The sequence below is a fragment of the Mobula hypostoma genome, chromosome 2 (assembly GCF_963921235.1).
Source record: "Mobula hypostoma chromosome 2, sMobHyp1.1, whole genome shotgun sequence".
NCBI lineage: Eukaryota > Metazoa > Chordata > Chondrichthyes > Myliobatiformes > Myliobatidae > Mobula > Mobula hypostoma.
Window position 1 is genome coordinate 195,930,780 of NC_086098.1, and position 18,482 is coordinate 195,949,261.

At 40.2% G+C, this 18,482-nt stretch overlaps 1 protein-coding gene across 1 annotated transcript in view; it reads left to right on the top strand.

The window, feature by feature from the left end:
- LOC134342776 (peroxidasin homolog) overlaps positions 1 to 18,482 on the top strand; it is a 275,630-nt gene that overhangs the window by 239,301 nt on the left and 17,847 nt on the right. Inside the window, exons 17-20 of the mRNA XM_063041342.1 lie at positions 476 to 1,979; positions 3,859 to 3,993; positions 5,933 to 6,141; positions 16,424 to 16,547. Of these exons, the coding sequence (XP_062897412.1) occupies positions 476 to 1,979; positions 3,859 to 3,993; positions 5,933 to 6,141; positions 16,424 to 16,547 (1,972 nt within the window). The remainder of the gene's footprint in view (positions 1 to 475; positions 1,980 to 3,858; positions 3,994 to 5,932; positions 6,142 to 16,423; positions 16,548 to 18,482) is intronic.

An 18,482-nucleotide genomic window follows, 5' to 3' on the forward strand; every position in this document is an offset into this window, starting at 1 on the left:
GACTTAGAACTGAATTTGATAATTTCAGATAACCAACATTTCCTTGTTCTTTCAGAAATTGTTCTGAGACATGGACATGAAACTTTATCTCAGATTTTTTTCTCTCCACAAGTCTGGCTGATGCATAATTTTCAGCCTTCTCTTTTGTCTCTAATTCCCAGTAGAAGCTTTGTGCTGTGGGCTTTTTTTTTCTTTCATCGGCCTCATCGATCTGTTAACTAGGCAAATCAGAAAGTGTATCACCTGGATAACCTTATCACAGACATTCCCTTTATCGTATCCTTCCCACTTTCCTGCAACTTCACACACTGCTTTCTCACTTTCTCCATTCTAATGAAGAGTTAGATGTTAAATTTCCTCACACTGCCAATGACGCTTGATCTGCTGAGTATCTCCAACGCTCTTTATTTGATTTCCAGTATCTGTGATTTTTTTTTACATTGTTGTTTCTGATGTTTTAACATTTCATCTTCAGGTTACCGTTATAATGATCTGGTCTCTCCACGATACCTGAACATGATTGCCAATATCTCAGGCTGTATAACTCACAGACGTTCCCCTGACTGCATGAATATTTGCTTTCACCAAAAGTACAGAACACATGATGGCACCTGCAATAACCTGCAGCACCCGATGTGGGGAGCATCACTTACTGCTTTTGAAAGACTTCTCAAGCCTGTATATGAAAATGGGTTTAACCTTCCCAGAGGCTCCAGTGTGAACCCAGAGGAGAGCAGGCACCCTCTTCCACTACCTCGCCTCGTTTCCACCACAATGATTGGCACCGAAGCAATCTCTCCTGATGACCAATATACGCACTTGTTAATGCAGTGGGGCCAGTTTCTAGACCATGACCTGGACCTGACGGTGGCAGCGCTCAGTATGTCTCGGTTTTCTGACGGGGAACCATGCAACAAATTCTGCACCAATGATCCTCCATGCTTTCCGGTGTTAATCCCAGATGATGATCCTCGTGTGAAGAATGGCCGGTGCATGTTCTTCGTGCGATCTAGTCCTGTGTGTGGCAGTGGGATGACTTCCCTGCTGATGAACTCAGTTTACCCAAGGGAGCAGATCAATCACTTGACATCCTATATTGATGCTTCAAATGTTTATGGAAGTACAGAACACGAGTCACAAGAGTTAAGGGATCTAACCAGTCAGCGTGGTTTGTTAAAGTCTGGTCAGGTTGTCCCAAAATCTGGCAAGCATTTGTTGCCTTTTGCCACAGGCCCACCAACAGAGTGTATGCGGGATATGAATGAGAGCCCTATTCCATGCTTCCTTGCTGGGGATCATAGATCCAATGAGCATATTGCTTTGACAGCAGTGCACACCCTGTGGTTCCGTGAACACAACCGCATTGCAGAAGAGCTTGGGAAACTCAATCCACACTGGGATGGTGATACCGTTTATCATGAAGCACGCAAAATAGTTGCTGCACAAATGCAGCATATCACATATGAACACTGGCTAACCAAAATTTTAGGAGACGTTGGAATGAAAATGATAGGGGACTACAAGGGCTACAATCCAAATATCAATGCTGGAATTGTCAATGCTTTTGCAACAGCAGCTTTTCGCTTTGGTCACACTCTTGTCAATCCCATTCTCTATCGCTTAAATGAATCCTTCCAGCCAATTCCTGAAGGACACCTTCCACTGCACAAAGCTTTCTTCTCGCCATTCAGACTCATCCAAGAGGGTGGTGTAGATCCACTTCTTCGTGGACTGTTTGCTGTCGCTGGGAAAATGAGGGTTCCAACGGAACTTTTGAATTTGGAGCTCACAGAGAAGTTATTTTCCATGGTGCATGCTGTCTCCCTGGACTTGGCAGCCATGAATATCCAACGTGGGCGTGATCATGGAATACCTCCCTATAACGACTACAGAGTTTTCTGTAACCTCACGTCGGCACACGATTTTGAGGATTTAAAAAATGAGATCAAGAACCCAGAGATTCGAAGAAAGCTAGAAAGGTAAGCGGACAAAATACCATACAGCTTTTGTAATAGAACGTGTGCTCCTATTGTACTGAGTATTAAAAATAAAGTTACTTCAACTTTTCCACTTGTCATTCCAAGAGCACTGTTTTTACATTACTGCACAGGATGAAGTATAAATTGGAATACTCCAACTACACTAGCATTATTGACCAATGCAAATATCCTTCTTTTTCCTATTTTGATTATTATTACTGTCTCCTTGGGAGAAATCTCCCAACCTGGAGCAAATTATATCCAATCTTTTTTCAACTGGTCAATATCGACTAGGAATGGGAATTTGACAGCTTGAACTCATACCATCTTAGACTGAGGAATCTACCTAAAAACAAAATGGCATTTACCAAATCATGTTGTATTCACCTGATCCCTTTGATCAACATTTAAGGTTGTTCCAAGTTACTTGGTTTCAGAGTGGGCCTACAATTGAAATTGATGGCTTTCCCAATCTCCTCTCAGTTTGACTTGTGCAACAACCCCTTGCCAGTGTTGCTTTCCTGATAATCCTCATGCTGTGTTTTAATTTTGTTGAGACTATTTCAAGGGAGTTATAGGCAAAATAAGCAGGACACTATTGATAGGCAATGGTTGTAAGACTGTTTACAGATAAAGTCATGATCAAGAAATAAAAATCATTATTTGAAAGGCACTCTGATTCTTTTTAAGGATCACCTCCCCTTTTAAACTTAAATAGATATCTGTCCATATTTGTCATTATATGTTTTAGATAGGAAACCTTCTGGTTATAGATCCTTTATCAAAGCATATATAGACTGTATTCACACTAGTGAAATTGTTTGCAACATGTGGTCATTAGGAAGTACCTTGATAATGTAAATGATATGCCTAGCTCCATATTGACTCGTTTGTTTAATTTGCATAATGTTGCAGATTGGAAGTTCATTGATACAATTATGATAAATTGCTGATTTAGGTCAGAAATGACTTCTGATTAAGATGGCGCTACCAAACGTGTGCAACAGCTTCTGGTAGTCAAAAAGACAAGAAATCCAACTAAAAATATCACTTATAACACCTTTTCTGTGGTAAATGATGTTAACTTATTGCTGCAAACCATGAAGGGGTGAGTGACGACAAGGCAAACTCAGGGGATGAACCTAGGTGGTGTGTTGCAGAAACATTACAGGTAGAGTTCCAATGCCCGTACAGCTGGCCTGGGAGCGAGATTGGATTGTTCCAGGCACCGAAAGTCGGGGCCCAGGCAGAGACGTTCCGATGCTCACTCAATTGGCCCGGTTGAGAGGTTTGATCCCTCTGGGCGCTGAGCTGATCTGAAGAGCTTGAGAGCGGCTTCAGGCTGGGCAACAGAATTTGGGCCCGAAGTGAGGTGCAGAGTGGCATGGTCTAGGTCTGGAGCCTTTTGCTGCAGCTGGCTCCTACTGCGAGGTGCGAATCCCTACTTAGACCATTTAAGCACCAGCCCAGATCGGAGGCGAGAGCTGATTTCGCTCGCTCTATGCGATGCTCAGCTCTCTCCATCTTAGTTTGATAAATCCTTTCATTCATCATAAAAGATAAAGAATTATTTATTTAGCCACTTTAAATCTAAATTAGGTTTGTTCTAAGACCCTATTTAAAATGATCAATGTTGCTATATATCTGATGTGACATTTTATAACTTTTCATGCTAAAATACATTATGTGTGTTATTTTAGTGATTGCTACCCGGAATCACAGCTCAGCATGGAATGCCTGCATTTTGTCGCACTACCAAGCCCAACAGCTTTCAAATGTTTTTTTTTTGAGACTGGATGCTGAGAATCTCAAACTGGCTGATTAACTTAAGTCATGTTACCCAGTAATTAATTTTAATGCTGTAATCTTAATGTTGCAGGCTGTATGGTACCCCACGGAACATAGACCTATGGCCTGCTCTGATGGTGGAAGATCTGATACCTGGGACGAGGGTGGGACCAACGCTTCTCTGCCTGCTTAGTACTCAATTTCGTAGACTAAGAGAGGGAGATAGGTAAATATGCAACATTAAGGGATCAACTGAAAAAGAATGTAATTTATATTGAAGTGTCCATAAACCACTTCCAGATTTTTTTAATATATATAATTTGAAGACTACATTCATGATGCTCTGAACAGATCATCAGTGATGTATCCTGGGGTCATCGGGTGTTTCGGGTCTTTCAACACCAGATAACCTCACCCAGGCGACCTAGCCGTGGTTGATCAAGACACGACTTGTGTTCAGGAAGCATGTGCTGCAGATCACCATGGACTTGCTCTCTTCATCCAGACCCTTCTTGAGGCTTTCTCTGCTGCCTCAGTGATGTTGTTGATGGCTCTCTGCCTCCTTGTACCAGCGATGCCCAGTGCATTGAGGGCTTTGTGAAGAGACTGCCCAGTAAAACCCTGGCAACCCACTTCAGCAGGGGCATGCACTGCCTCTGACAGTCACTGAACGGTTTCTCGCATTTGGTAAGCTTCTTCTCATAGACCTCCTCCAGACGGCACTGTCAGCTCCAGCAGGATGATGTGCTTTGCTGCCTCTGAGACCATAAAATCATATCAATTAATAACTGGAAAAGTTTTTGTAAAATGTGGGTGTTTAGACCACTGTTTAGCTTGTCAATCCCAGTAAGGTATGCTTCTTACATCTAGTTTATTTTACGTTACTGGAATATTTCATTCTGTTTTCATAGGATGTTGCAGAGATAAAAAAAACAAATTGTAAAGTATATTGATGCAATTTGCAGGTTGAGGGAACTGACTGATGGAGGCACATTGTTAAATTTTGAAAAAGCTGTAAAACCATTTTGGGATTAACACATTTTACAGAGTGATCTTGACCTCTTAAACTTCAAACAAATCATGGAAACTTCTAGTAAGGTGTGATTTTATAATAGCCTTCCAGAATCTTGTATTGTGTTCCATTCTAAAAAATAGCAGTGATCAAACAGAGAGCACAAATAACAGAATCTATTTGATTCACATGAACTCATCTCTTCATCTATTCTTTACATGTTACTGCAGAAGGCAAGATCAGGGCTTTAAAAAGAATTTTGTTTCAACACCATACCTACATCTCTTGCTCGTAAATTTGACCCTCACAATTCCACACTACCAACACCAATTAGTATCTCCCTCCCCCATGTTGAATCATGCATCCTTTAGTTTGACTGTATGCTTTTGCTGAATCTTGTTAGGACAGAAGTGGGAAACGTGTCTAAGCTAGACTTTGTGCTAATTGAGAGCCTGCATGCTCAAATACTTTCTGGATGGACATGCAATGTTTGGCTCAGGAATGTTGATGCAAACTGTAGTCTCTTTAATAATCCAAAGACAGAATAAGATAGTCTTTGTCTGTGTGATTCAGCATTGCAATGGTTAGTATAACTAAAAAAGAAAATCCTGCATTTAAAATAGCAACAGCCTAAAGTATTTTGAACTGTTCTCCAGCTGGTAAACTGGATTTTTTAATAAACCCATTCTTTTGTAGTTTTACATTATCATTGAGTGTACTTTTAGGACAGTGTGAATCTAAGTTATTGAAGATCAAAATATTCAAGTTCTGAGGAAAAGAATGTCCAAGATGTCTCTGAAAGGCCAGACCAAGTGTAAGCTTGCATCAGTAAACTTTATTTGGGCTATTAATCACTTAATGACAACTTAAAGTGATCTCTTAAAGAGTTTCTTTAATATTACAGGAAAGTAAGTTGTAACATCTTACCAACATTTTAGATATCTAGGCAAAACACTGTTAGTTGCTTTTAATTGTTATGTTGGTACCATTGTCAAAGCTCCCAGTAGAACAATTAACAGATTGGGATCTTGGTGAGCAATTTTTTTTAACATGCTGTGAACTTTCCACTGAGGATAAAGACTTGCCCACTCACAAGGTCCAAAATCTTTTTTGAGAATTGGTGAGATGATGGGACACATTTTTATTTGCTCAGATTCTGGTATGAAAATCCAGGAGTCTTCAGCCCAGCCCAGTTGACTCAGATAAAGCAAGCTTCGCTTGCGCGAGTCATTTGTGACAACGGCGACAACATCCAGCAAGTTCAACCTGATGTCTTCAGAGTGGCAAATTATCCTCAGGGCTTTGTCAACTGCAGGGAAATTCCTCAAATCGACCTGCGGATGTGGCAGGACTGCTGTGAAGGTAAGCTTCAGTAAATACGTACTATCTTTAGTTAAAGACCCATTTGACTTGATTGACCTGCAGTTATTAAGTTTATTTGTTTAGAGAAAAAGTACCCTCAGAGCAATTAAGCAGTATTCAGTTTCCAAGATCCAACTAAGGTAACTAGCTCACCATTTCATGAAGAGGGTGGGTCAGAAGGCCAGGATGATGACAGTCTCAGATGGCCTTTAAAGGGTCATAGAAAGGAAGTTAAAGCAACTCACCCGTTGCAATGGAAAATTTGTTTGATTTTCCTCCCATGTAGACAATGAGGCCAGCCACTGGAGAAATGGGCGATAAAATGCTTACCATTATAGAGGACATATTAGTTTAGAGGCGAGTGAAGACATATTAAAATAGTCAGATTTATAGGGGATAGCGTGTTTAGAGAAAAATCTTTCAGGGCTCATTTTGTATTTTGTAATGCCAGAAGTTTGTTCACTATCTTATGGTTCCAGAGTGGAAGAAGCTCATTAACTGGTGCTGTTTCAGTATAGAGGACAATGTTCCCTATGGTCAGAGATGAACCACAGGAATATGTGATCATTGAGCCATTCAGGCGGTTCATTCTTCCATTCAATTCTTCCATTGCTACTTCACCTCCAGTATTGTTCCACCATATTCCATCATCTCTCAGGCTCAGCTCGAATGAAGTATGGAGGGCGGTTGCTTGTTTTCAAGGTAATCTTCTGAACGTGCAGACTGCTTGAGAAGTGTGCCTTTTAATAAGCAAATTCTGAATTACCCATCTGGGCATTGTATAATTTCTTAACTTGGTGAGAAGACATTATACTGGAAAATTCCCAAAGAAACCACCACCCTTGTCCTGCTACTCTTGCTCTGGCCGTCTCTGCAAGAACTTCCAGGCCCTCAGCCCTAGATCTCTGAACTGCTTTGCCTCTTGCACTGGCTGCTGTGTGTCATTGCCAGATCATACAGTGTATCACAGAGAGCTCTCTGCACCATTTCAATATGTGCTGCCTGACCTAAATCTTACCTGAATGAAGAAGTATGACCATTGAACTTGTACTCCTTAATTTCAGCACAAAAAGGACTGTTGGAGGTGTTCTCTATTACTTGTTATCTGAGTCTTCTGTGTGAAGCATCCAAGTGTCAGCAATGTGACATTTTAATTTCAATTTGTTGGAAAACCACAATCTACTATGCTTATATTGTCCTTTATTTGTTCAACAAATGTCGCTTTCTAGAGCTAGGTGCTCTAGTTTATGTCGGTAAAGGTAGAAGCACAAATTTAAAATAATTTGCATCATTAGATATGCACCAAACTTTGGGCAGCCATTGGACAAGCTCACATAGATTGCAATCAGTAGTTCTCACCCAATTTTGTGGTTGGTACGATTTGGTACTGTTGGTCACTATTGCAATTTGTTTTGGGTAAAATCACTGGAAAAAAAAGCAGTGCAATGTGATCCAATTTAATGCATCTACTGGTGGATAATGTTCTGATTTCTGCGGAATAGGAACTAGAATCAGAACCAGGTTTAATATCACTAGCATGTATTGTGAAATTTGTTCACTTAGCAGCAGCAGTACAATGCAATACATGATAGCATAGAAAGAATAAATAAATAAAAATAAGTAAACCAATCACAGTATATATATATGTGTGTGTGTGTGTGTATTGAATAGATAAAAAATAGTGCAAAAACAGAAATAATATATATTTTTTTAAAAGTGAGGTAGTGTTCATGGCTTCAAGGTCCATTTAGGAATTGTATGGCAGAGGGGAAGAAGCTGTCTCTGAATCGCTGATTGTGTGCCTTCAGGCTTCTGTACCTCCTTCCTGACAGTACCAATGAAAAGAGGGCATGCCTTGGGAGATGGGGGTCCTTAATAATGGACAGTGCCTTTCTGAGACACTGCTCCTTGAAGCTGTCTTCGGTACTACAGAGGCTAGTACCCAGGATGGAGCCAACTAATTTTACAACTTTCTGTAGCTTCTTTTGGTCCTGTGCAGTAGCACTCCCCTTCCCCCCCCCCCCATACCAGACAATGATACAGCCTGTCAGAATGCTCTCCATGGTACATCAATAGAAGTTTTCAAGTGTCTTAGTTGACAAACCAAATCTCTTCAAATTCCTAACGAAATATAACAGCTGTCTTGCCTTCTTTATAGCTGCATCGATATGTTGGGAGCAGGTTAGATCCTCAGAGATCTTGACACAACATATCTCAGGTGCCTGTTTACCTACTGATGATGTCCTTCTGGAATATTAGAAATCAAACAGAACTCAAGGAATTTTGATGCTTATTGGGAATTTCAAATTGAATTTATATTGAAGATACGTCACATAAAATCATGTAATAGTGAAATATTGCATGTTATATCACTGAGCTTATTGTAATAGCTTCAGTTTATTTAAGTATCTGAAATGCAGAAGCATTATACATTTTTTCTGTGTTTAGAAAAATAATACAGGATATCAAATTTCAAAGTAAATTTACTATCAAAGTACATATATTTAACCATATACAACCCTGTGATTCATTTTCTTGCCACCATAATAAATATATAGTAGAATAATAACCATAACCGAATTATTAAGAAGACCTCACCAACTTAGGAGTTCAACCAGTGTGCAAAAGACAAAAGCTGTGGAAATATAAAAAGAAAGAAATAATAACACGTAAATACGTCATAAATATCGAGAACATGAGATGAAGAGCCCTTGAAAGTAAGTCCATAGTTCGTGGGAATGTTTCAATGATTGTGCAAGTGAAGTTGACTGAAGTTATCCCCTTTGGTTCAAGAGCCTGATTATTGAGGGGGAATAACTATTCCTGAACCTGGTGGTGTGAGTCCTGAGGCCCCTGTGCCTTCTTCCTGATGGCAACAGAGAGAAGAGAGCATGTCCTGCTTTCTTGCAATGACGTTTTGTACAAATGTGCTCAGTGGTGGGGAGAGCTTTGCCCATGATGGACTAGACTATATCCACTATCTTTTGTAGGGTTTTCTGTTCAAGGGTATTGGTGTTTCCATACTGGGCTGTGATGCAACCAGTTAATGTACTCTCCACTACGCATCTAAAGAAGTTTGTCAAAGTTTTAGCAACACACATCAAAGTTGCTGGTGAACGCAGCAGGCCAGGCAGCATCTGTAGGAAGAGGTGCAGTTGACATTTCAGGCCGAGACCCTTCGTCAGGACTTTGTCAGTTTTAGATGTCTTTTGAATCTTTGCAAACTTCTAAGGAAGTAGAGGCACTGCCATGCTTTCTTTGTAATTGCACTAATGTGCCAAGCCCAGGACATTCCTCCAAAATAATAACACCGAGGAATTTAAAGTTCTCTGATCTTCCAACGAGGACTAACTCATGGACCTCTGGTTTCCTCCTCTAAAAGTCAATAATCAGTTCCTTGGTCTTGCTGACATTGATATATGAATCTGACTGAAAATATAATTTCCATTTAAAATTCATTCTGGCTTTGAGAAATACAAAATAATGCCCAGTATTGTTTTATGCTCCTCAACGTACAAAATGTTTATGGATAATTTAAAAAATGGAGGGTTATGTAGAAGGGAAGGGTTAGATTGATCTTAGAGTAAGTTAAAAGGTTGGCACAGCATTGCGGGCCAAAAGGTCTGTACTGCGCACTATGTTCTTTGTTAAGTTCTACTCACGCTTTTGGTTCTGACTACAGTAAATGATTATATGCATAATGCCTCACATTGGGCAAAACATTATGATTTATTTAAAAACCTATTAGAAAGCACAATCCATCCCTTTCTGAGCTGTGAACTTTTCTCATCTCTGCAGCTGTATGAAGCAGTGGCTGATGCGTTTTTGTGAATAAGGTTTCCCTTTATGTACAGCTTCAGTGCTGACAGTGCCACGCTACTAAAAAGTATTTATAATTTTAATAGAATAACTTGAAGGAATGTTCGAGTTTTACTTGATTACACTATAGAATAAATATTGGCTTGACATGTTTTAAATTAAAACATTGTGTCAAGCTACAATTCCCAGATTCAAAAAGCACGTGATTTTGAACAAAGTATCAGCTTTGTGGATGGAAGCCAATTGGCACATGTGCTAAAACACTGCCCTGTGGTGTACTTGCCTCCACCTAGTGGCACGAACAAAAATAGATGTGAGTACAGATAGATTTGACAAAGCAGTGTTTTAAAAAAAACAATTTAAGAAGTTGCTTCTCAGATGCATTGGAGTTAATTGATACTCAAAGTTAGTATCCACATATGAAGTAAGAAACCTGTAACTTTTGTTAGTATGCTCTCCTCTTCTATCTTTCTAATCAGTTTTGTCACTTAGCACAAATACAACTTGTGTAGCAATTAGCAAAGGTCCGTTTGGTCTTCACTGGAGTGCTATTAAGCAAAATTCAATACCAATATATAAGAACAATTTTGGACAAAATTAGAAACAGTTCATCAAAGACATAGGAGTGGGAGGCAAAGAAAATCAGAGAATGATTGCTATTTCTTAAGACTTGAACAGTTGATTATTACTGGCGTGATGATTAAACTTGGGATGTCCAAGAAATGAGAATTGGAGGAGCAAGTAAATCTTGCAGAGTTCTAAGTAACAGAGATGGTGTTTGGACAAAGACACGAGTACAAGAACGGGAATTTTAAATCAAGGTGGTTGGCAACAAAGTGGGTGTTAAGTGAAATTATAGGAGTAATAGAGTTCAGATCTGTGAAGGGTGTAAAATGAGAGGCCCGCCAGGCAGCCTTTAAATTAGCCATATTCAGAGCTTACAGAGGCATGGATGAGGGGGTTTCAGCAGGTGAACTCAACCAGGGGCAATATTATGGAAGGAAGCAGTCTTGGTCATATAATCAAGTCAGGTGTGTCCACTGCAAATGGTGTTGTTCAGCATATGACAACGACTTGAGACAGAAGACACTTCCCAGCATTCAGTCCTGCTCTTCCAAGGCTAGATCTCAGAATAAATTAAGTGCTAGCATCAGTCAGGAAAGGTGGTTGTGCTAGGTGTTTTCAAGTATGTTGTAGCTATGGATAATGTTGTCCAGGGGGAGGATGGAGCTGAGTAATGGTTTCTCTTCCCACTCTTGTTCTTCTATCACTAGAGATTCCTGACGATGTATTCATGGAGTACTTGAGAGGTAACAGCACAGGAATGGGAAGAAAAGCCTTGTATCTGTGACTGCAGAAATAAAACTGGAAAAATATGAGTCCCACCCATTTGGATGCTGGAGAAATGGGATTAGAGAAGGTTTAAGCAGCTGTGTCAAAGCCTGCAGGCTAATCTAGAATAATAAGAAGCTTTATTTCGTCAGTGTCACTGAGAAACAAGATTTCATTTACAGCTTTAGCAAGAGTAGACTGGTACTGCACTAAAGGAAGGAACTTGATTTAAGTTTCAAAAATAAGGCTGCAGGAAAGTGAGCATATACAGTATTTGAAAGGTAACAGCACATTAAAGGAATTTGCAAAGAGAAGGGTGTTTGGAGTGGGAGCAATAGTTCTAAAGAACAGAGGGTGGTCAGGAAGAGGGATTACAGAGGGAATGATTTAACTGGAAGGAAAAGAGTGTGCAGGAAGAAGGGAAAATTTACATGATTAGCTGTCATGGCCGGGAGAGTGAACTGAGTAGAAATATAATCAAGGTGTGGGCGGAGGATCTCATGGACAAAATGAGCTCTCAATATTTGCAAACATCCGGCAAAAGGCTCTGAGTATTGTTTTCAATTCTGACTGCCACATAAAAGGAAGCATGTGGAAGCTTCAGTGAAAGGGCAGAGGCAATTTACCAGTATTCCACCAAGATTAGAGAAAATATCTTATGAGGAAAGGTTGAGCGAGCTAAGGCTTTTTTCTTTGAAACAAAGGAGGATGAGTGGTGACTTGATAGAGGCACTATTTTTAACAAAATACAAATTATTCATAATAAAAATGACAAAAGTACATAATTCTTTGCATATGTGGACAATGCTTTCCCTACAATTACATTCCTACATAGTAATCGCACTGGGGTGGTATACTAACTACTACAATAATTGAAGGGCTTCCTCCCCTCGCCCACCACCTCCCTCTGCAGTGGGAGAAGAACCCTACACCATGGTCCTTCCCCAAGAGCCCTTGCAGTGGCTGCAACAAGTCTCAGTTCATCCCTCTGCAGGTACTACTGCAGCCTGGAATGTGCATATCAGCAGCTTTCCTCTACGGGCATTACGATGTGCTTGTAGACCAACAAATTTCAGGCAGACCAAAGAGCATCTTTCACTAAGTTAATGATCTGCCAGCAGCACTTGATGTTTGTTTCTGTGGGTGCCCCGGGAACAACTTGTAGATCAGAGAGGCCTCTGTCACACAGTTGCTCAGGATGAAAAACAGCACAAGCCCTTCCGTCTTTCTGCAGACCCTCGTCACAAACTCACAGTCTGCAAAGAGGTAAGCTACTGTCTCTTCCCCACTGCACAGAGAGAGTGGACAGCCAGCACCTTATACCCAGGGTGGCTATGCCAAATACCAGATGAAATCCTTTAAGGTTAGTGGAGGAGAAGTCAGAGGTAGGATTAAACGCAGATAGTAAGTGCTTGAAATGCACTGCTGGGAATGGTGGTGGAGCTGATACATTAGGGACAATTAAGAAACGCTTAGCAAATAGGTGAAATAAAAATGGAAGGTTATGGGTTATATAGAAGGGATTTGTGGGCTAAAGGGCCCACAAATGTGCTGTTCTTTTCTATGTTCTAACAAGTACTCAGTTTCAGAATATTTTAGAACAAAATGTATTGAAATGTTTCCTCAATTGCAAAATAACATTGTCATTGGAGAGTTATGATCACCAAAAGGAAGTTTAGGTTTGTCATGTTAAATAATGCATGTACAGAAATTCCAAAGTGGCTTTCAATATCACCATAATTACAATCCTAAAACCCTCTTTTGTCACTTTGCAGGTCAATTCCCCAGTAATTCCCTGGTTCAGATCTTGATCAAAATCACTAATAACACCACCTCTCTACAGTTCACTTTTCCTCCTTGATTCATCCACAGTGTTTGACATATTAGTCTAGATCGGGAGTTCCCTACCTGAGCTCCCTTGGTTAATGGTATTGATCCATGGCATAAAAAAAAGTTGAGAACCCCTAGTCTAGATCATTGTCCTCAGATGTTTCTCTTCCACAATCTTCCTCAACTACATTTATTTCCTCATTTAGATTCTGATTCTTCACAAGAACATCCACATCATCCCCAAATCCATACCTTTTGAAATATCTTAAATCCATCTGCCATTGGTCCCTTCCACATTTACATTCTTCCTCTTAATAGTGTCATTGGTGAGCAGGAGGTTACCTTGCACATACATGTCATTCGTAAGTCATTATTCTCTAACTACTAGTCAAACATCAACTTGGCTAGACATCCTCTGCAGCTCAAATACCTGTTATTTTCACCTCCCTCTCACTGTCTTCAACCGTCATATCAGTAAATCTGCTGCTGCAATTCTCATTGTTGAAACTTTGTTTTCCAACTTGTTTATTTAAATATATTTTCCAGCTATTTTTCTATTTTCCATCTAGTTTTCAGCACATCCAAAACTATCCTATCATGCTACATCCACTCACCCACCATGTCAATCCATGTTCACCCATACTGGCTCCTATGCTTAAATAGTTTCATGTCTTCTCTCTTTCTTCAGTCTGTTATTTCCTCTAATGTTCAGAACTCTGAGCTGCCTATTCTCTGGCTCTGCCTGTATTCCTTTTCCTTGCTGCTACTCCCATACTCTTTTTGTAAACCTTTTTTTTTCCATTTCCTAAGCCTCCTTGAGGACCATTTTAAAATTCACCTCTCACCATGGCTATGAAAACATCATCATTTTATAGGAAAAGGATTGAAGAAAATTGATGTCACACAAGGCTATTTCTCCATCACATCCATACTGTTCGAAAAGAACTATCCAGCCCAATGCCACCTTCTGATATTTTGTTGATAGCCCAGCAGGATGTAGCTCTTCAAGCATACATCCAAATCCAAGGAGCATTGCTCCTGAAAATGTAACACCCTTTCATGCTGTGAATTCCAAAATTTCTACCTGCCTCAATGTGGAAAAATATTTCCTTAACAACCTTCTATTCCTTCTACCAATTATTTCAAATCGCTGCTCTTTTTTTTTGTCCACTCTGCTAAAGGAAGTTTGCCCTCTTCATATATTTTATCTAGTCTCCTCATATCTTTATATACCTCAATTAAATTATCTCTTGGCCTCCTCTGCTCTAAAGAAGTCTAGTTTATCTAATTTCTTTGCATAGCTAATTTTCCCCAGCCCTGACAACAGTCTTGTAAATCCATTAAGTTCTCTGAAATAAGTTTAAAAATACTGGAGAAACTCAGTGGGTCAGGCAAATTTATGGAAAGAAAAACAAATTTAGCTGTTCCTGGTCAAAATCCCCCCATAAGCAGTTGATGACTTCAACCTGAAACATTAATTCTCTTTCCATGGACAGTGCCTGACTAGCTGAGCTTTTCCAGCATTTTATATTTTCATTTCAAATTGTCATAATCTGCAGTTTTTTTTTTTGATCTTCAATTCTCTGAAAATTTTGTTTAATATTAAAAGCACTGTGCAACTGCAGGTTGTTCTTGGGAAGGAAAAAGAATAAATGTGCCATGGTTTTAAGACCGAAAATGAAATAAGCAGTAGTATGTGTAGTTGGTGCACTACAGGTTTGCATAATCTTCATAAAGTCATTAATGTCAGCTACACATAATTTCAAAGGATCCAAAGTACATTTATTGTCAAAGTATGTGTTGTTGCGTGAACAAGGTCACGGACAGAAGTAGCTGGTAGACATGAAGTAGTATCTTCATTCAACAAAAAGAGACACAGCAGGCATCATATTGATACCCTTTTGAAGGAACAGGCCTGCTCGACCCCAACACTACATCACATTTTATATGCTATGTATCAAAAGACAATTCTTTATTTACAATGTATCTACAATGCTTTCCTTGAACCACACATAACTCTCACACCCCCCTCTTCACACCCACCCTGTCAATGTTAATCAGCATTGTCTGGTCCTTCAATCAACTGCTGTTTTCACAGCCCTAGGATATCATTGTCCAGAGTTGCATTTTAAATTTAATCTACAGTCCATATTCAGATCTGAAGCATGGTGGCTGAAGTTACTTCCTGAAGTTATTTGCTATATGTCCTAACCCTAAAAATGCCTTAACAGTATCTCCTCTTGACCCTTCTGGCAAAAAATAAATGTGTACCAGGAAAGGCCAACTTAACGAGAGTCTAATCAAATAGGGCAGCAATTTAATTTAAAAAAATACTCACCCACTTAGACTGCTGAGATCACTGACCACACAATGGGTCACAAGAAGGTATCCCTGGATGAGGCCCCAAATGTTGTTGCATGAACAAAGTCACCAGAGAGAAGTAGCTTGTAGATATGAAGTAATCTCTTCATACAACAAAATGAGACACAGCAGGCATCATATTGAGACCCTTTCAGAGGAAGAGGCCTACTTGACCCAACACTACATCAGATTTTATATGCTAAAGATCAAAGGATAGTTCTATGTTTACAATGTATCTGCTTTGCTTTCTTTGAACCACTCATAACTCTCTCACCCCTCTCTTCACACCGACTTTCCACATTGTCTGGTCCTACAATGAACTGCTTCACAACTCTAGGATTCCATTGTCCAGAGTTGCATTTTAAATTTAACCTACAGTCCATATTTAGATCTAAAGATAGGTGGCTGAAGTTAGTTGCTATATGTCCTAACCCCAAAAACGCCCTAACAAAAGTATGTATGCAGTATACAACCCTGAGATTCATTTTCTCCACAGACAGCCATGAAACAAAGAAAATGAAGAAAGTGAAAGAATCTTGATGGAAGCTCAAAATTTCCAATAAGGGGAAAATTTTGGAAAAATATTTGCCCTTGTTCAATGACGCATGATATTAGTTAATTCTGTCCCAGCTTGTGGGATTTAGAGGTTAGCCAGAGTGAATAGTATGGAAAAGTATTTATAATCTAAGTAACTACTTACTTGTGAATTACTGGGAGCACTGCAAACACCCATCTCTACAAATTTGCTAACATCTCTTCACAGAAGGAAAATGTAGTCTGAATAGGATTGATTAAATTCCATTTTTATTAAGTACATTGAAAGGATTTCATTATTAATGCTTGTGAATGTTTCAGAGAATGAATGGAAAAATCGTCATTCACACTAGAATTGTTGGATACTGATAATAATGCAGTGAAATACTTTTGTTTGTTTGACTAGACTGTGCAAATCGTGGACAGTTCAATACTCTCTCACAAAGATTCCAGAGCAAGCGTTCAGAAGAATATAGTTTCCCAGAATCCAAAGATGCACAGCCAAAATGGATGACAAAACAAAGTAAGAGGTAAATGAATGTACCTTCTTCAGTTCTGCAGAAAAAGAAAATTAAAAGAACCTCTTTTGTTATGAAAGCAAGATCAGAACAACCTGGAAGAGGATTATAACTTGGTAATCTTATGTGCCTTATTTCAAATTTCTTATTTCAAACCTTACTTAAGATACATTGTGTAATGAAAATTTACAGAATAATTATTGTTATTTGTTGTACAGATCACGTGGATTGACGTTAGCAAGCTGGCCGGTGTTAGTTTAAACATTTTCATTACTTTATGAAAATTATCAATTAATTTCCATTATTTTAGGAAATGCCTTATAAAGTTCTCACTTTACAGAGAAACCATTCATGTACGTGACCTGCACCTGTTCTTTCCATCCCTTTTAAATAACCTGTAGGTCCGACAGGGACTTCACATGCAAGACATTAGATTTTTTCCCTCTCTTTTACAGAGACTAACAGATCTGCTGTATTATGAGTTCTTCATTTATTTAGAAAGACCACTTGTTATTTTGTCCCTTAGGGTGAAGAGATCACCCTCCCACCTGACATGCCACCAATCCATCCACTGGAACACTAACTAGATATCAGCCCACCTAGATGGAGTGAGGTGGAGAAAATTGTTGATAGAGCAAGGGCCGCATCAGCCCCAGGTCCCAATGGAGTGCCGTACAGGCTCTACAAAAATGCACCAGTGTCCTGCAGATCCTCTGGAGGCTCAAGAAGGTGGTATGGCGTAAGCAGGAGATACCAACATCCTGGCAGAGAGCCGAAGGAATCCTGACCCCAAAGGAAAAGGGTTCATCAGAAATCGGCCAATTGTGTCAGATTAGTCTCCTAAACATCGAGGGCAAAATCTTCTTTAGTGTGGTAGCTCATCGTCTGTCAAGATATCTGCAAAGAAACCATCTGATTGATACATCAATGCAGAAAGCAGGGATCTCGGTCTCCTCTGGCTGTCTGGAACATGCTTGCACCATCTGGCATCAAATCCAGGTCACCAAGAAGGAAGGAACAGATCTTTATGTGGTGTTCCTGGACCTCACCAACACCTTCGGCTCAGTCCCTCATAACCTCCTCTAGACTGCTTTCCACTTCTTCAGAATCCCAGTGGCCCTCACAAGCCTCCTTAAGGCCTACTTCCAGGACATGCAGCTATGTTTGACAACAGCAGATTACACCACAGTGTGGCAACATCCGGAAGTGGGAATCATGGCCGGTTGTACCAGCTCCCCGCTCGCCTTCACCATGGCCATGGAGGTGATCATTAAAGCATCTCGATGAGTGGTTGGAGGACAGCACACAAGACCTGGCTTGAGGCTGCCGCCTATCAGAGCATACATGGATGATCTCACAACACTCACCATGACCAAGGCTTGTACTGTACATCTGTTGAGAAAGCTTCAAGAGGACATCAAGCAGGTTCGGCTGAAGATCAAGCCGAACAAGTCCAGAAGTATCTCTGTCGTCAAGGGGAAGCTGGTAGACCAACGCTTCTACATGGGCAATGAGACAATTCCAACAGTCTTCAAGAAGCCTGTGAAGAGCCTAGGTCAGTGGTATAACACATCCCTCAAAGACACAGAGCAGGTAGATCAGCTCAGGAAGGATGCCGTCAGTGGCCTCGAGAGCATCGACAGAACCACACCCTCTGGCAAGTTGAAGCTGTGGTGTATGCAATTTGAGCTCCTTCCATCCCTCATGTGGCCACCAACCCTGCATGAAGTTCCAATCTCGAAGGTGGAAAAGCTGGAGAGACTGATCAGCTCATACGTAAGGAAGTGGCTTGGTTTTCCCAGCTGCCTCAGCAGCATAGGGCTCTACGGAAAAGGAGTCCTAGAGCGACCCATTTCCAGTCTTTCAGAGGAGTACAAGTGTGCCAAAGTCAGATGGAAGATGATGTTAACAGAGGCGAATGATCCATTTGTAGCACAAGCTGCCCGC